This window comes from Sander lucioperca, chromosome 16, assembly GCF_008315115.2.
Source record: "Sander lucioperca isolate FBNREF2018 chromosome 16, SLUC_FBN_1.2, whole genome shotgun sequence".
NCBI classification, from domain to species: domain Eukaryota; kingdom Metazoa; phylum Chordata; class Actinopteri; order Perciformes; family Percidae; genus Sander; species Sander lucioperca.
In genome coordinates this window covers 3,148,822-3,164,753 of record NC_050188.1, presented here as the reverse complement: position 1 = coordinate 3,164,753, position 15,932 = coordinate 3,148,822, and the positions used below count along the sequence as shown (strand labels likewise).

Here is a 15,932-nt window from a genome sequence, read left to right as displayed (position 1 = left end):
CTTGATTATTTACTTTCCTTCTGAATGTTTTCCTGCCAGTCATCTGTATTACTGATATATATATATATATATATATATATATATATACTCTGTCCCATTGCTATCTTTCCATCTCTCTTTTGTGTCTTTCTCCCCTTCCTTCTTCTACTCCTTTCCTCCTCCTTCCTTTTGTATCCATTTATCCTTCTTTTCTGTTTTCTTCTGCTGTTTTCCTGTCACCTTTGTTATATCTTTCTTTCCGGCCTCCTCTTTTCTTCCTTATACCCTCCTTCCTTCCTTCTTTGCTTTCTGTAAACAAGATTTCACAGTAAAGGTCAGTAAACATCAGCCCTGTTCGTTAGTGTCTAACCGTCATGACCATTAGAACTGCCGATCCTGAAAAAGCCTTATCAGTGTTTACCCCTATTCCTGCTGAGGTCAGCTGCCCCCCCTCCACAACACACACACACACACACACACACACACACACACACACCTACTCGCATAGACACTGTTATCTCTGCTATCTGGTGTTTAGCCAACTCAGAACTAATCCAGTGTGAATCCACTCCCTGGCTTGTACTCAGCAGTTTGCAAACAGATTTAGAGAACAGACACACACACACACACACACACACACACACACACACAGAGGGAGTCAGAGAGTTTGGCCCTGCAGCAGGGAACATCACGCTCCAGTAATGTGATGCTAAGGCAACACTGTGGTACAGTAGTGTGGCATTAACATAAATGTGCATCTCAGCGCGAGCAGGAAGGAACATGCAGATATTTAGAGCTGTCTGCATGTGATAGCTGTCTGATTATTTCTGCAGGGCATTCACTGTCCTCACAACACACACATGGTCTTAACACTGCCAAAATATGTCCATCCTAAACAGTAATAATCAGTTTAGTTAATTAGTTAATCATTCAGTCATTTGAGATCTAATTTTTCTTAAAAGCGTGACAGCAAGGGCTCCATATGTGACGAGTTGGGAGTGAGAACTTGTTGGATAAGGCCATACCCATATATCATAGTGTTCTTCATTTGACAGGGTCACCAAAAAGGTTGGCAACCCCTGATCAGAAGATTAACAATCAGCTCTATCTAATGTGCAATAGGCCTACTGTTATCGTATGTTAATGATCATTGCTGACCAGCGTTATCCAATACACTAACTCTAATAAATTCAGAGTCCACAATACAGGGACTGCCCCAGGCCTCCAGTCTCACCTGTGTGTGACCAGACCATTTTGCATAAGCAGCCTTTGCTGTGATTGGCAGCCACACAGATGGAAAAGTTAGCTTAGAGCTGATTGGTCAGTGTCCAACAAGTCCACATAAACACGACAATATCCTCTTTAAAGCACTGAAGTTTACCACGTCCTAGAATTCCCCCTCTGAGTAACTTGGCTCATTTTACCTATGAACCTGCTTCCACTTGTTGTAAAGCTTAGAGGTTTTGCTTCCTAAAGCAATTTTCTACAAACAAGCACCAATATGTTGAGAGAAAAAAAGAAAATGTGTCATTAAAGCAAATTCTGCACTACACAAGCTCGGTTGTCAAGATTGTTGCTTTTTCTAAGAATAAAATCATTTTCTAAGACTCAGGGTAGACGACGTGACTCATTAGGATGGATGTTTTTGCAGCAATGTTGATATGACTTTCAGTTCTTCCACTTCCCTTGCATGCTCTCTACAGTCTGCAGCCTCTCTGCTTCACTCTCTCTCTGTCTCTCTCTGTCTCGGGATTTCTCAGGAGACCTGGTTAGATAAGACCGCCTGAGCTTTAAAAGCAACAAAGAGCCTGGGGAGAAGAGTCTGACACGCAGAAACATTCAGCAAGTGTAAAGTATGGAGGCAAAAACCAGAATATGTTCTGCAGCGATGAATGCACACATATATGTGGGTGACGAACACAGACAACCCATTTTCTTTCAATTTCTCGTCTGATCTTTTTTCTCCCTGCCTCTTCCTCCTCCTCCTCCTCCTCCTTCCTTCTTTAAAGTTTATATTTGTGGAAACCCTTGAGGCCTCTGCATCATTATGGTATTATTATTATTATTATTATTATTATTATTAGCTGGTCAGTCTGGGCCAATGTGAACTGCTTATTTCCTTGTCCTTCTCCTTTACACACACACACACACACACACACACACACACTTACTAAATTCATCAGAAAACCGTTTATTCCACCTGTTCTGTGCCAGCAGTCTGCTATTACTGTACATACAGCTCCACACCGTTGACTCGGTGTTGTGTAACAAACAGACTCGCTCCCCTCTGCTTTGCTCATGTTTGTTTTCAGCATCTCGCATACGGCACCGCAGGGGTTAAATTAATGAGCAAAAAGTCCACCTTTCCCTGAGTGCTTTACAGGGGAGACTTATTGCGATTATAACGTTGTATGTTTTGTAACATTTTTCTCTTGAATGACTTAGTGATTTCCTTATATATGTTTATTTTTTTTTTTAAGTAAAAAATGCTCAAAGATGATTCGCTCCACTACAAATTCTGCACCGGCATCTTCCGGTCTTCTACTATGAACAATCGTAGTGTGATGGAGCAGAAAGAGGGCGGGATGACGAGAGAATATTAACTGGATCGATTGCTCACTTTGAGATTTTCTCCTGATAAAGTAGTTTAGATATCCTGTCTTAACGGTTGGCTTGTTTACAACACACACACACACACACACACACCTCCCCAGACAGCTGACCGATTACGCATCATAACACAGCTGATTTGCCCCATGGGTTGACACTCGCTGTCCAGTCCAATCATATTACCCTTCCCAGCCAGCCCAGTGGTGTCAGTTTGTCTGCGCCCAAGTGTTTACATGATCTGGGCTCATCTAGATATTGCTGTTGTTCCGTAGCGCTTTCAGCAACATGATTTGTCACAACTTGTAAAGTGTTAAGCAAAGAAAAAAAAAAGCTGAAGGCAGCAGGATGAAAGGCAAAAGTGTGTCATTGATTTTGAGCATTTCTTTTTTGAGGAAAAGGTCACACTGGGAAATACTTGGAAAAGTCTGCGAGGGCTTTGACTGAGCACTCTTGGCCTTAAATACATCTATGTTCACAAATAGCACTCTGCCTGAGGCTATTTGAGCCATTCTGATGATATACTATGGTTCACTTTTCTAGAGTTTTGCATGCTGAATCCCCCTGGAATGGAGCTTGGCCCCGTCCTAACAGATTCCTCATGACCTGTAGAGCACAGAAACACTAAACTCCCTCAGTGAAAAAAAACTGCTTGTTCGCCTGTAAACTCCCCATTAAAAAGATCTGTGGGCCCAACCACACTCCTCAACCGCTGTCAGATTTCTGTTTGTGATGGCAGAGACACAGCATGAAAAGGTCTGGGGGTTTAAGGCAGCTACTAGTTTGGATGTCATACGAGAAGGACATTAAGACAAAAGACTGTGGGGAAACAGAACAACTTGAAAGATGTGAAACACCCTGTAGTCATGATACAATTGTGAGATTTACTGTAGGGGAACCATGCATACAGGCAGGGATGCATATGCAGATGTAAGATATATGCCAGATGGAACCAGACACACACACACACACACACACACACACACTGAGTCCACTCTGTGCTATTTTGGGAGATGAGGAAGAAAACTGTCTGACTTGGCAAGTGTACATATGTACACTAGTGTAAGCAGTAGGTCCCTGTACATACTGTATGGGGAAGTATAGGGTCTGGCACATGTTTAGTGTGGTGACCCACTTTTCTTTGCATCTGGTCCTGATAACTTCCCTCTCCAGCAGTAATGTGAAAGAGATCTACACAGTGACATCTCTATCTGTCTCTATCTGGACTGACTTTGAAACTTGGCTGCAGCAGCCCTGAGTTTCCTCCATAATCAGGCGGCAGGGAGTGTGCCATAAGAAATGAGGAACACACTCCTCACCATCCTGGATACATACAGTACAGCTGCAGTATGGACCGATGCTGTTTTTTAAGCTGCTCTTAGTTTCTGTGATTTAAGTGGATGGTTTACATTTCATATGGAATGTACCGAGAGCTCTTTCAATCCATCCCAAAAGAAATTGCTACATGGTTTAGTTTTGAGTGGATTGAGGTTACATGCTGCCACTTAGTAATTCAAACAAGTCATTCCCTTTTGAAATCAGTTTTTCCCCTTAAAAAATAGTTGCCAGCAGCCCCTTCAAACCCTCAATTTTCTTGAAATGGTGTTGAATCTGTACGGGCTTAGTAACACCAGAATGTGGCACAGCAAAATGTGTGTGCACTTTCTCACAAAATGGCTGGTTCTGGGAGCTTGGTGACGTAGTTACTTCTTGCAGGTTGAGCAGTGGCTACAGTTGGTTGTGGTTAGTGTTGTTTATGGCAAAATGGATAAGAAAAGGAAAAGCTCTATTGGCATTCAACTTACTTGCTTGTGCCAGAGCTTTTGACGGGCTCTTTATAAACAGATGGAGTTTGCTCAGTTGTTAGGTAAATTATAGTAATCAAACTTTATTATTCAGAGTATGTATAGGACAGTTTGTTAATATAAGCTTGATACTCCAGTTGAAACTGTTGTGCGCTGCTGTCTCCAACATCCATTTTGTGTTCTTCAGTTCCCTCCATTCCCTCAAGGGTCAGCATTATGAGGAACGCTTTTGCTATCAGAGTGCAAATTTGTGTCAAAGTTTACCAAAGTTGAACACCCTGCGAGAATTGACTTTGCCTCTGTGAGCAAATCCACTAACTGTGGCGATTCCATTGGAATATATCAGTTTGAGACCAAAATTTCACTTTTTATAAATGCTGTTGTGACCATGGGGTTAGAAAAATGTGAGTGTAACTTTAAATGAATTGTTGGACTCATTCTCTTTCTTACCAAGAGTTAGACGAGAAGATCGATACATCTCTTATGTCTGTGCTCAAAGTTTCGCACTTGAGCCAAGAGGTGATTAGCTTAGCTTAGCATAAAGACTGGAATCGGGGGAAACAGCTATCCTGGCTGCTTCTAAAGTTGAGAAATAAGGCTACCAGCACCTTTTAAGATTACTGTCAACACTTATCTCTTTTGTTCAATCCGGACACAAACAGAAATATGAAAATGACAAGTAGTGGTTTTATGAGGACTTTATGTATTTATTGCTGGTGCGGTGACTTCCTTAAATCTTCACTGATTGCCTGGCAACCTCACCTTTCACTTCCCCGTAAAACCACAATGTGTCATTTTTACATTTCTGTTTGTGTACAGTTTCTTCACTAAGAAAAATAGGATTTTAGGACTGATTATAGCAACAAACAACCTTTTATTTGGCCAGTATGAGTGATTTTTGTGGAACAAATGCTATTTTAAGGCTTTCTTGTGTGACTGTTAGGCCGGCTGCACACTGCCTGCGTGGCGTGGGCGTGGCGTTTCTGTTGCGTGTCAGCTGCGTGACGGCTGTGTGGCGTTTTCTATGTCTTTACACACCAGAAACGTGTCTGACGTGGCGCTGCTGCTAGCCTTGTCTGTACACATGTATGTTTCCCATTGATAAAATGAAATACCATGTTAAACATAAATATACTTATTTGATTACAGCGAAGACAACGTCGGCAGTATTGATGGCAAAATAGGCTACAGAATATTTTGTTCTGTATTGACAGGTGCAATATTTGAAAATCGATAATTAGTTATTATTTTTTTAAATGACATTTATATCTGCATTTATGTCAAAACCTAGAGACTTTGAAACATCAAAATGTCATTTATTAAATGTATTTGTGTCAAAATGTCATATAAACATCTTTTCCTATTCTATTTTGCCTGGAAACGCTTCCAACACGCTTGCGTGTCGCGTGAAAAGTAGCCGTCGGTCCTATTTCTAGAATGCACACGTTTTCGGCGCGGCTCGAGCCGCACCTGAGACATGCGTGTCACGCAGGCAGTGTGCAAGCTCTAACCTGCTAACATGGGAGCCAAAATAAAAACGGACACGCCACGCAGCGGACACGCTCACAGGCAGTGTAAAGCCGGCCTTAGAGGAAACTGTGTTGGCGTTCCGATGGAGGATTTTCTCAACCAATGTTTTGTTTGATTGCCTCTGATCTCTTCAGTCTTAGCGAGCCAATTCTTCTAATATGTCCACAGCCATAACACAGGGGTTAGGCCTTCATAGATGAACTGCGGAGACTGACAGCTCCCAATAAATCACAAAGGCTTTAGAGAAGAAAACTAAACTAACCCTTTAAAAACCTGGATCAGCTTCAATTTTTCAAATCTCTTTGTGAGTCACTGACCTTACCAGGATCCACTGACCCAGATGGATTTTACTGCACCTTCTAATATACCGGTACTTGCCTTTTTTTTCCCTAGCTCCCTAGGGCCTTTAGCTGTTCACCTCAGGATAAAGACATTGTTAGTGTGACTGAGGTATGTTGCTTTAGAGACCGACTGCCACTGCCACATGGGGTCCCGAGGGAGCCACGCTAACGTTAGCCTCATCTATCTGTCTCAGTATTGGTATTGATCCGTGTTTAGTGACAATACCAACACTGGGGAGTAATGATCACACATAGCCAGTCGGACACACAGCGCCGGAGCATTGCAGGAACAGACACAATCAGCCTAAGCGTGGAAAGAGATGCACGCTGAATTGCTACACATATCCACACCTGCCTGAACACACACACAGTAGTACAAAATGTTCTGTTTCTACTCCTGCCGCACTGCAGAGCCTCTGCTGCTCCGCTCCAGCAAAACACACCCTTGCAATAAGCTGAGTCGAGCCGATATAGCCACAACAACTGAGGAAGAGATGCCAAACCCTCCCCTCCACGCACACACACCTCCTCCTCCACCACCTCCTCTCCTCCTCCTCTTTCCCTCTGCAGCCGAAAGCCAGAGCAGACAGATAAGCAGGCAGCCAGAGACGGACTAATCCTCCCACAGTGAGAGACGTTTCGGATTGTATATGATGAAAATCAAGCTAAACAGACAGAGAAAGAGAGGCAGAGGGTGAGAGAGGAAGGGGGAGGCTGCATGGGGAGGGATGAGAGGCAACAGGGGAAAAGTGAGGCAAGGATACAGATTAGCAAAATGACGACGACAAAAAGGGGATTTTTAAGGGTTATTAGTGTGAAAGGATGGCTGAGAGTTTATTTTAATTCTCTCCCTCTTCTTCTTACACCCCCCTGCCCCCCCAAGCCCCTTTGCATCCTGCCACCGTCTTGACTTTTTTTTGACGAATTTTGATATTTTCCAAGCCGAGCCTCTCCACCCGTTCGCCTGCTTACCAGTCTCACAATCATTCTCACCCATCCTCTCCCGCACTCCCTCTCTCTCTCTCTCTCTCTCTCTCTCTCTCTCTCTCTGCCTCTCTGCACCCCGCCTCATCCCTCCCTCTCTCCATCTCTCTCCCAGTCTGACTGAGACTGATGTAGGTCAGTGCGTCTGGAGCCTGTCTGGAGCTGCAGAGAGCCTCCGAGCTCCACGCGTGGTCCACGTCGACCTCTGCAGCGGCTGTCGCCGTGCCCAGGCTGAGGACACCGCTCCCTGGGCTACTTAAGGACACAGCCAGCCGCCTGACCTGACCTGCCTGGAGGAGGATGTGCCTGCAACAGAGGAGGGAGGAGGGAGGAGAGGGAAGGAGTAAAAAAGGGTGTGGGGTGATATGAGGTGTCTGTGTATCATTAAAAGCTTAGTCAGCGTATGTTGTTTGCATGTGGGTCTAAAAGTAGATGTACATGAAGACAGGGAGAGGCGGAGCGAAAGGTACAAATGGAAATGGAGTGGGAAATAGGCATTGCAGTCGTCTATCTGTCCTCGGCGATATGCAGCACAACAGAGAGGTTTTTTTGGGGGAACATTTTTATGCACTGTCGCCTTCGCGTTGCTCTCCATACACTGTGTGCCTCTTTCTGTACTCTCCAGCTAACTTCGTCATGATGCTTTCTGTCTCTTTCCCAGACCCGATTCTTCCGTGGCTGCAGCCATCGACGTTGCTGCAAAGACCACAGCGACCCAGAAAACTCCAAACTCTGATGGCGACTTCCTTTCCAAAAGAACAGACATAAATAAACTGTAATTTATTTCTTCTTTTGCAGTATATCCATTCCTGTGCTGCTGCAAACGGATCCAGGTCTGAGAGACGTCCTCTCCCCGGGCTGCTGAGTATCGAACGTGTCCGTCCTCCACTCTTCGTACGTCGAATGCCCTTTTGATGGAAACCAACGAGTGCGAGGAAGACGACTTTTGCAAAAGAGCGAAAAGCTCTGTTGACGACTTCTGTATCTCCTGATTCTGCTCTCCTTTCCTTTCCCCACTCCTTCTCCTCTGCTCTCATTCTCTGCTCCTTCTCACTCCTCTGGCTTTTAGACAATGCCCCCAAAACACGATCGTTGTATCAGTCAGTCTGAGTGTAGTAGAGTGCAGCTGTGAGAGTGGCTGAGTGTGTGTGAGCAAGTGTGTGTACGTCTGTGTGGGTTTGGCGTGTGTGTGTATGTGTATGTGTGTGTGTGTGTACGTCTGTGTGTGTGTGTGTGTGTGTGTGTGTGTGTGTGTGAGAGAGAGAGAGAGTGTGTGTGTCTACACTCTCGATTTGACTCGGCAGCACGTCTGGGTCTTGCAGCGGTACACTGGTACTTAGCTGGCTCTGTCTCGGCGGGAGTTTGTGTGTTTATGCATTTGTGTGTATGCATGTGTGTGTGTGTGTGTGTGTGTGTGTGTGTGTGTGTGTGTGTGTGTGTGTCTGCATTGCCTTGACACAGCAATCATCAGGCATGCCTCGTCATCGCACGGGATGTTGAGAGTTCCCAGGGCGTGGCGTCGCCGGCCTGGCCAAACCTCCATCTTTCGCTCATTCATTCATCCCTTTCCTTTTCATCTGACTCCCATCGTCTTTTTCCACCTTGACCGAATCCTCTGGATTACATCAGCACCGGAGGGGAAAGCGAATGAGCAAGCGAGGACTCCCAAATCTCTTTCTCTTCTTAGTAACACATTTTTTTTAATTTGCCGTTTCGTTTATCTGCCCTGTTTGCAGTCACTCTTTATTTCGCCTGTGGTTTGTTCATGTTGCACCGTCAAGTACGCTCTCTCTTTTTTTTTTGGTCTTTGCATCCACGTGAAGCTCACTCGTTCTTCCTTTGTACCGCTTCCTCTGTTTCTGTGTGTCTCCATGATTTTAAAATGTGATGGAAGGAAGGACATTGGGATCGAAATGATGGAAAACGAAAAGAGAAATTAGAGACTTGCTTCTCCTGACAACCTTTTCTGTCTCTGCATGTCTTTATATAGGCTCAATTATCAAACGTTAAAAAGGAAGTAGAAGAAGAAGACTTGTGGTCAGCAACAGCGCATATTCGGGAGGTACAGCTGTACAATATAATGCAATCCAATACACTACAAATGAAGGCCTCAAAAACTACAATAGAGGTGAACCAACAGTTCTAATTTCAGGCGTATTACATTGGATTCCACTATATTGTGAGGTGTTCCTGTTATTTTGTCCACTTGCCCATTTATCTTATCTCTCCGTTTATCTGCTTTTAGCCCTGATTGTCAAAATTGAGGAAGAAACACAGAAGGATACAAGGTAGTATGAGGTATTGTATGCTGCATAATTGACTTTGTTGGTGTTGTTGTGTAAGGACTGACAGCTGTAGGTGGGTGATATGTTGAAATGGCCACCTGCACTGTCTGCCACTTCCACACAAGCACAGAGAAGACAAACTGCCTGTAGATGAGTCACACTCAGAGAGAAAGAGAAGGGAGTGTGTGTATGCAAATCAGTGCTTAGTCTTCAGTTTTTCTGTTTAACTGCGGGGTGGAGGGGACTTCCCACTGCTTTTTCAAACTTTCAATCCCTGGAAAAGCTCCAATTCAGTTAGGGCTGGACACACACACACACACACACACACACACAAAGGCCTCATTGTGTCTGACCCCCGGATGACGAGCAAGCAGGTCAAAGTGGCACGTCATTCCTAGGCGGTTGAAAAAGGCAAGTACATGGTAATGAGTACCTCTGTTTGACTGCAGACACACACACTTTCTCATCAATACACGCTGCCTGCGTCTTCCATTTTCATCTCTTTGCTGTCTGCTATCAGACTCTTGATTTCATCACTCGCTTTTACGACACACTGTGACGACTGTGTTCCCTTTTTTCTTTTCTTTTTCAGCCTTGGTTATAATAAACCCAACTCCCTGCAAGGAGGCCCACTTGCACACACACACACACACACACACACACACACACACACACACACGCACACACAGTCACATGCTGTATGCTCATATAGCCTGCAGTTTGCTCGAGGGTTAGCCTGACACATCGGGTTAATGTATATGTTTTATTAAAAATTGCATATTAAACCCAGAGTCAGTCAAATCTGGAATAGTAAAGGTTGCTACCTCGCTGCAGCTGTAGTAAATGGTTAGAATGTTATTTTTTTAAAGCCTCTAAAATGTTAATAATGTCCCAAGGTTAGCAACATGCTATTTCACAGGCTTCCCACTGTGATAATACATTTCTGGCAAAAACCAAGGAGAACCCGTGTATTTTAGTTTTGTTTTTATTCCTAAAAATATTCAAAATCCAACCCAGAAATATCAACATCAGCACATCATCCTCACAAAACCCACACCAGTCTTAACTCCAGCTTGCACCGTGTGCACACACAAAAACACACACACACACACACACACACACACACACACACACTTTGAAGAAGTCGCTGTAAGAGCCCCAGTCTCCCACAGCACTCTCTCATAATGACACTATCCCTTTAGGCGTCAACAGAGCTGAGACAAAGCGCCGGTGTATTTGGGGTAAACACACTGCAGCTCTGAAGATGACAGAGAGATAGGCCAGCGGGATGGGCGTCCCGGCGCTGCCAGAGTCCTACATCTGCCGGTGACAGAGTGGAAAGCTACCTGACAGCTGCTTCTCACAAATCAGATAAGAATACAGGTATACCTGCTACACCTGTTCAAACATCTCTGTGTGTGTGTGTGCGTGTGCGTGCGTGCGTGTGTGTGTGCACGTGTGTGCGTAGATAGAGATAGCAAACTAATCCATTGGCAGGTGTACACTTGTAATTGGGGCAGCTAAAGATATAGACTGATGAAGGAGCTCATTATTATTTATGTGTTTGATTTATGTAAGCACCGAGGGGGGTAAAGGGGTTGGGTTGTGAAATTTTAAAGAGTTTATGGCTTTTTTTATCCTGCATGACATAGATCATGTCATAAATTAAGAATAGGCATCATAAACGCATAACTGATGTTAGGTTAGAGGATGTGTTTTGTTTTGGTTTTTTTTGGGGGGGGGGGATTTTTGCTTCTATTGGTGTCTAATTTCTTTTTGAAGGCCACTTTGTTTATTAATTCCCACAACACTTTAGTCAGTCAGTCAGTTCATTTTAGTTGCAGGATCAAGGGGAGCCTTCACTACCAGCGGATGACATCACCTGCATGATTTAATGATGGTAGCTCAAAGCAACCGATTACAGGATGGAGATAAATGTGCTGCGCGTGTTAACACACATGCACATACACAATGCACACCTCATCAGCTCCCTTTGGCTCTAGCCTGACATCTAGCGACACAGGCTGTAATGTGATCCTACATGACATGGACATGTTAACATAATGGGGCTGTGAAGGAGGAGGAATCTGTACATTGCAGAGCATGAAGCTGCTGTGGAGTGACTTTGTTATTTCTGTGTGGCCCTGATAACATAACACACACTTTCATAATATTCCCTAATTATTAGGTGTTCAGGTTTCTGGTTTACCGTAATGCACTAGAGTGTAAAGAAAAAACATCACCTCACTTGCATCATGCTTCCTGCTGTGATGTAAGGATGTGAGCTGGTGTTGTAATAATTAGTAAATAACAGGTTGGATAAGCTCTGTTTTGGGGGGGGGGGGGGGGTACTGTCCGTTACATACTGTATTCCTGCTCACCACACCACAGGCTGACTAACACAACATGTTGTGGCTGCATTTGTGTTTTCTCAGCATTTCCTTGTCCCCCTATTATGCATAATCTAAATTTAGTCAATACTCATCCACATGAAAGTAATGAAGTTCTAAGTATATCCTTGCAAGCTTCCCCTTGCACCAGGGGGAAAGGACACTGTTCCTTTGACACACACACACACACACACACACACACACACACACACACACACACACACACACACACCAAGTTCGTCTTTCCTCCAGTGGAGTCTAACAGGAATGAGGTCAGACACACCGATCCTCATTGCACATTATTATTATTATTACCCGTTTTTTTATTCAGCCAATGGGAGGCCAGGGGGAGTGGCTTGACTCCAAAATCAGGATGGAGACACACGCTGATTGGCTTTTATATCTCGCGATGCGGGTATAAAGCGGCGAGGTTCTCGTTGTTGTGTTTACAGTAATATTACAGAGCGCTCAGGAAACAGGGAGACTATGAGAAAGCGCAGCTGCTCCATTCAACCACATGGTTCCTCAACCGCACAGACAAGCTGCGCTGCAGACAGCCAGGTTCACATAAGGGACTTGCACTACTGTTGCCCACAGCGGCTCGTTTTGAGGCTTGCAGGGCGCGTTTTCAGCCGCACAGGGAGCTGAAAGTTGCTGTTAAATAGTTTCGGGATTTATTCTTTTTTGAGAGACCAGGCGTCTCCAAAACGGGCTGAACTGAAAAGAAGAGACTTGGGTGAACTTTTTAGACCTGTATTTATCAGCGGTCTGGTTTTTAAGCGCCTGAAATAAGCAGCAAGTGAGGAATTATTTTTTTGTGTGAATAGGCATTTCTGCGCACTTGAACTTTGTCAAAGCACTGAACAGTGTTTCCAGACACTCGGAGGACAGGATGGTGCAGCACATGAGCCAGACAGAGAGCGCCCACGCTCACTCTCCCGGCGGAGACTCCACGGACACGGGAGAAATGGACTTGGAGATGGATGTGTCTCCGACCCCCGAGTCCCCTTCCTCCGGGGAGCGGAGCGACTTGGCGTGGTGCAAAACTCCAACGGGGCACATCAAGAGACCCATGAACGCGTTCATGGTCTGGTCACAGATCGAGAGGAGGAAGATTATGGAGCAGTCACCGGACATGCACAACGCGGAGATCTCTAAGCGGCTGGGGAAGCGCTGGAAGCTGCTGAAAGACACAGACAAGATCCCGTTCATCCGCGAGGCGGAGCGGCTCAGACTTAAACACATGGCCGACTACCCAGACTACAAGTACCGGCCCAGGAAGAAGGCCAAGTCGGGAAGCGGAGCGAGTAAGCAGGCGGACCGCGGGGAGAAGAGCGGGGAGCGCAGCGCCAAAGTCGGTGTGAAAAGAAGCCCCGCGTCCAAAGGAGTGAGCAGGACGCACAAACAGGGGGGCATGAAGAGCGCTCCGGGGCAGGACTACGCCTCTCCCGGTGACCACCAGGCGCTCTTCAAATCCAAGTCAGTGTCTGGGGCAAGACAGATCCCGGAAAAACGCACAGGAGAGGCGAGGCGCGGCCACATGTTCGGCGGGGCAGGCAGCCTGGAGAGCGGGCCTCCCTCCGTGGGAGTCCCGGCCAGTCCCACCCTGAGCAGCTCGGCGGAGTCCAGCGACCCGCTCAGCCTGTACGAGGAGCAGAGCCCGGCGGCCAGCGAGTCCTCGCACACCGCGCGCCTCAGGTACGCCCGCGCCTCCTCTCCAACACCTTCAGCCTCTCACTCTTCCTCCTCCGTGTCATCCTCATCATCAGATGAAGAGTTTGAAGACGAGCGGCTCGAGCTGAACCCGAGCCCCGGGTTTGAGAGCATGTCCCTGGGCGGCATGGGCTTTTCCGACGCGGAGCTGGACCGGGACTTGGACTGGAGCTTCGGGGAGTGCGGGGCGGGATCTCACTTCGACTTCCCCGACTACTGCACCCCGGAGGTCAGCGAGATGATCTCGGGAGACTGGCTGGAATCCACCATCTCCAACCTGGTGTTCACCTACTGAGAAGGACCACGGTGGAGAGGAGCCGCGACGCCCCCTCACGTTTTGAACTCTTTAACCCCCCCACCCCCAGACAGGCGCGTGCCTCCAGACCAGAATATTTCCGCCATTATTTCACTAAATAAGGGAGAGTGAAAACAGGAAAGAAAAGGTGGCCTGTGTGCGCGTTGAAGCCCAGGTACGCGCCGCTCACAGACTTGGACAGCGCTCAGTGCGCTTGACGGGAACGCGCAGACGGGGGAAATGCTTAGTTTGCATTTGGACACAGAGGAGGAGTGAATGTAAGCAGAGAGCAGTGAAACACACGGACTTCAGCTCAAATGTTCAAACCGATCCGCAGAGGATGAGGACTGAGACCGAACTTTGAATCTTAATGTTATTTTGGGTCGGGAAAAGGGACATTTACTGGACAGCTCGTCATGTTGGGTTTTGTTAAAGATATAGCCAATTCACATTGACCATCAAGTTGCTATTCAGGTGTATTTTCTTTTTTTTTCTCCCAAACTCAAAATAGTTTCAATATCAACACGCATGCCCTCCGAGATAAGGAGGATTTTGTTGTTGTTAAATGCGTACAAATGTTCATTGCTGCGTAATTACGCAATTTTGTGTGACCATAGGACAATTCACTATCACCAGCTTCTCTTTCAACGGCAGGACTTACAACAAAGACTGACTCAAAACTTCAGAAGCCCTTTTCTGAACCTTTTTAAACACTCAGTGCACAATTCAGGACCAATGTTCCCCAATGCGCATCCTTTTCTGCCTAGTGCTTCAACTTTGTAGTTCCTCTGTGTCAGATGACGTTTTTTTTATATTGATGTATTTATACCGGCCAAACTTTTTTATACATAGAAGTATTGTTCTCGTACAGGTCTCGTTTGTGTTTGTGCACATACACCTGTCTGTATCCAGCGTGGAAGGGCTAGAAGTGTATCTTATTTAAAATGTCTGACTTCTCTCACTTTTAAGGAGATTTGAGTGTGTCATGATTTTCTACTTGTATTTTTGTACAAAATCTATAGAAAAAGGGGGTTTCCAGCGAGTGGGTAGCCTACAACATTGTTGTTTGGATCTACATTGGTGTTTAGCAGTGCAGAGGGGAGTTTGTTTGGCACAATCTGACCTCACACAGTGTTTACAGTATTTACCCACATGCTTCTTAATGGCACAGTGACTCCAGTTTCACCAGCCAAGTAAACAAAGCACCACTGAGGCTCCCAGTCTAAGTGGTGACTGTTTCCAGTACCCATAGACCTGAAGTATATGAGTGAAAGATCCCAGAGAGTCACTGTTTGGATAGAGCTAATACCTCTGTGTGCTTTTTATTATCAAGATAAGTTTTATTTGAACCACTGGATGGAATTTCACACTCATTCCACTTTGCCTAGACTTTGGAGGGAGGGAGATGTATGAAGTGCTTCATCTGTTTTTGCGCAAATTGCATCAAAAAATAGTATTTAACCTTTCTGTACCTGTTGGCTAAGTATAGCAGGCTAATTGTTTTCCTATATTATGGCATGGCAAATAGCATTTGTATTTCAGATTCAGGTATATGTAGCTATAGCTGTTGTGTTTAAGATTTTTAAAAGAATAATAACATGAAGATATTTATGTAAACTGACTGTACAATAAGCAAAGATTGTGTGTTTTATGTATGATGATGATCAACGACAGGCACTCGGGCAGCCATCTTTGGACATCCTTATGTTAAAAGATGATTGTGGTCCAGGAGTTTCTTTTTTTTGTTTCTTTTTTTTTTTTTTTTTACCTTTGAGACATCTTTTCTATCGTCCTTTTTCTTTTTTCATTTGTGCAATATGCTGTGTATGATCATGTTTTGTCCAATCATGCCAATATCATTTGATGTTTATAGCTCAAAAAACCAGCCAATGTTTGGGTCAATCACTGCCTCTCAGACCTCTGTACAGATTGTTGGTTCTTTTTTTTTATTTGTTTTTCTTTTCTTCCAAGAAGGAAATAAAATCAGCTGGAACTGAAAAGTA

The 15,932-nt window shown here is 45.2% G+C and overlaps 1 protein-coding gene across 2 annotated transcripts; it reads left to right on the top strand.

Annotated features, from left to right (window-relative positions):
* The first annotated feature begins 10,651 nt into the window (after positions 1-10,651).
* On the top strand, positions 10,652-15,932 carry sox4a (SRY-box transcription factor 4a). Of its 2 annotated transcripts, none has more exons than XM_035993120.1 (2): positions 10,652-10,914; positions 12,789-15,932. In XM_035993120.1, exon 2 carries the CDS (start codon positions 12,814-12,816, stop codon positions 13,927-13,929), a length of 1,116 nt encoding a protein of 371 aa, XP_035849013.1. In that variant the 5' UTR covers positions 10,652-10,914; positions 12,789-12,813; the 3' UTR covers positions 13,930-15,932. The 2 variants fall into 2 exon arrangements, with proteins under 2 accessions (XP_035849013.1, XP_035849012.1); XM_035993119.1 differs by having other exon boundaries at positions 11,348-15,932.

Coding starts and splice junctions, on each gene's coding strand:
- sox4a (XM_035993120.1), top strand. CDS start 12,814: ATGGTGCAGCACATGAGCCAGACAGAGAGCGCCCACGCTCACTCTCCC.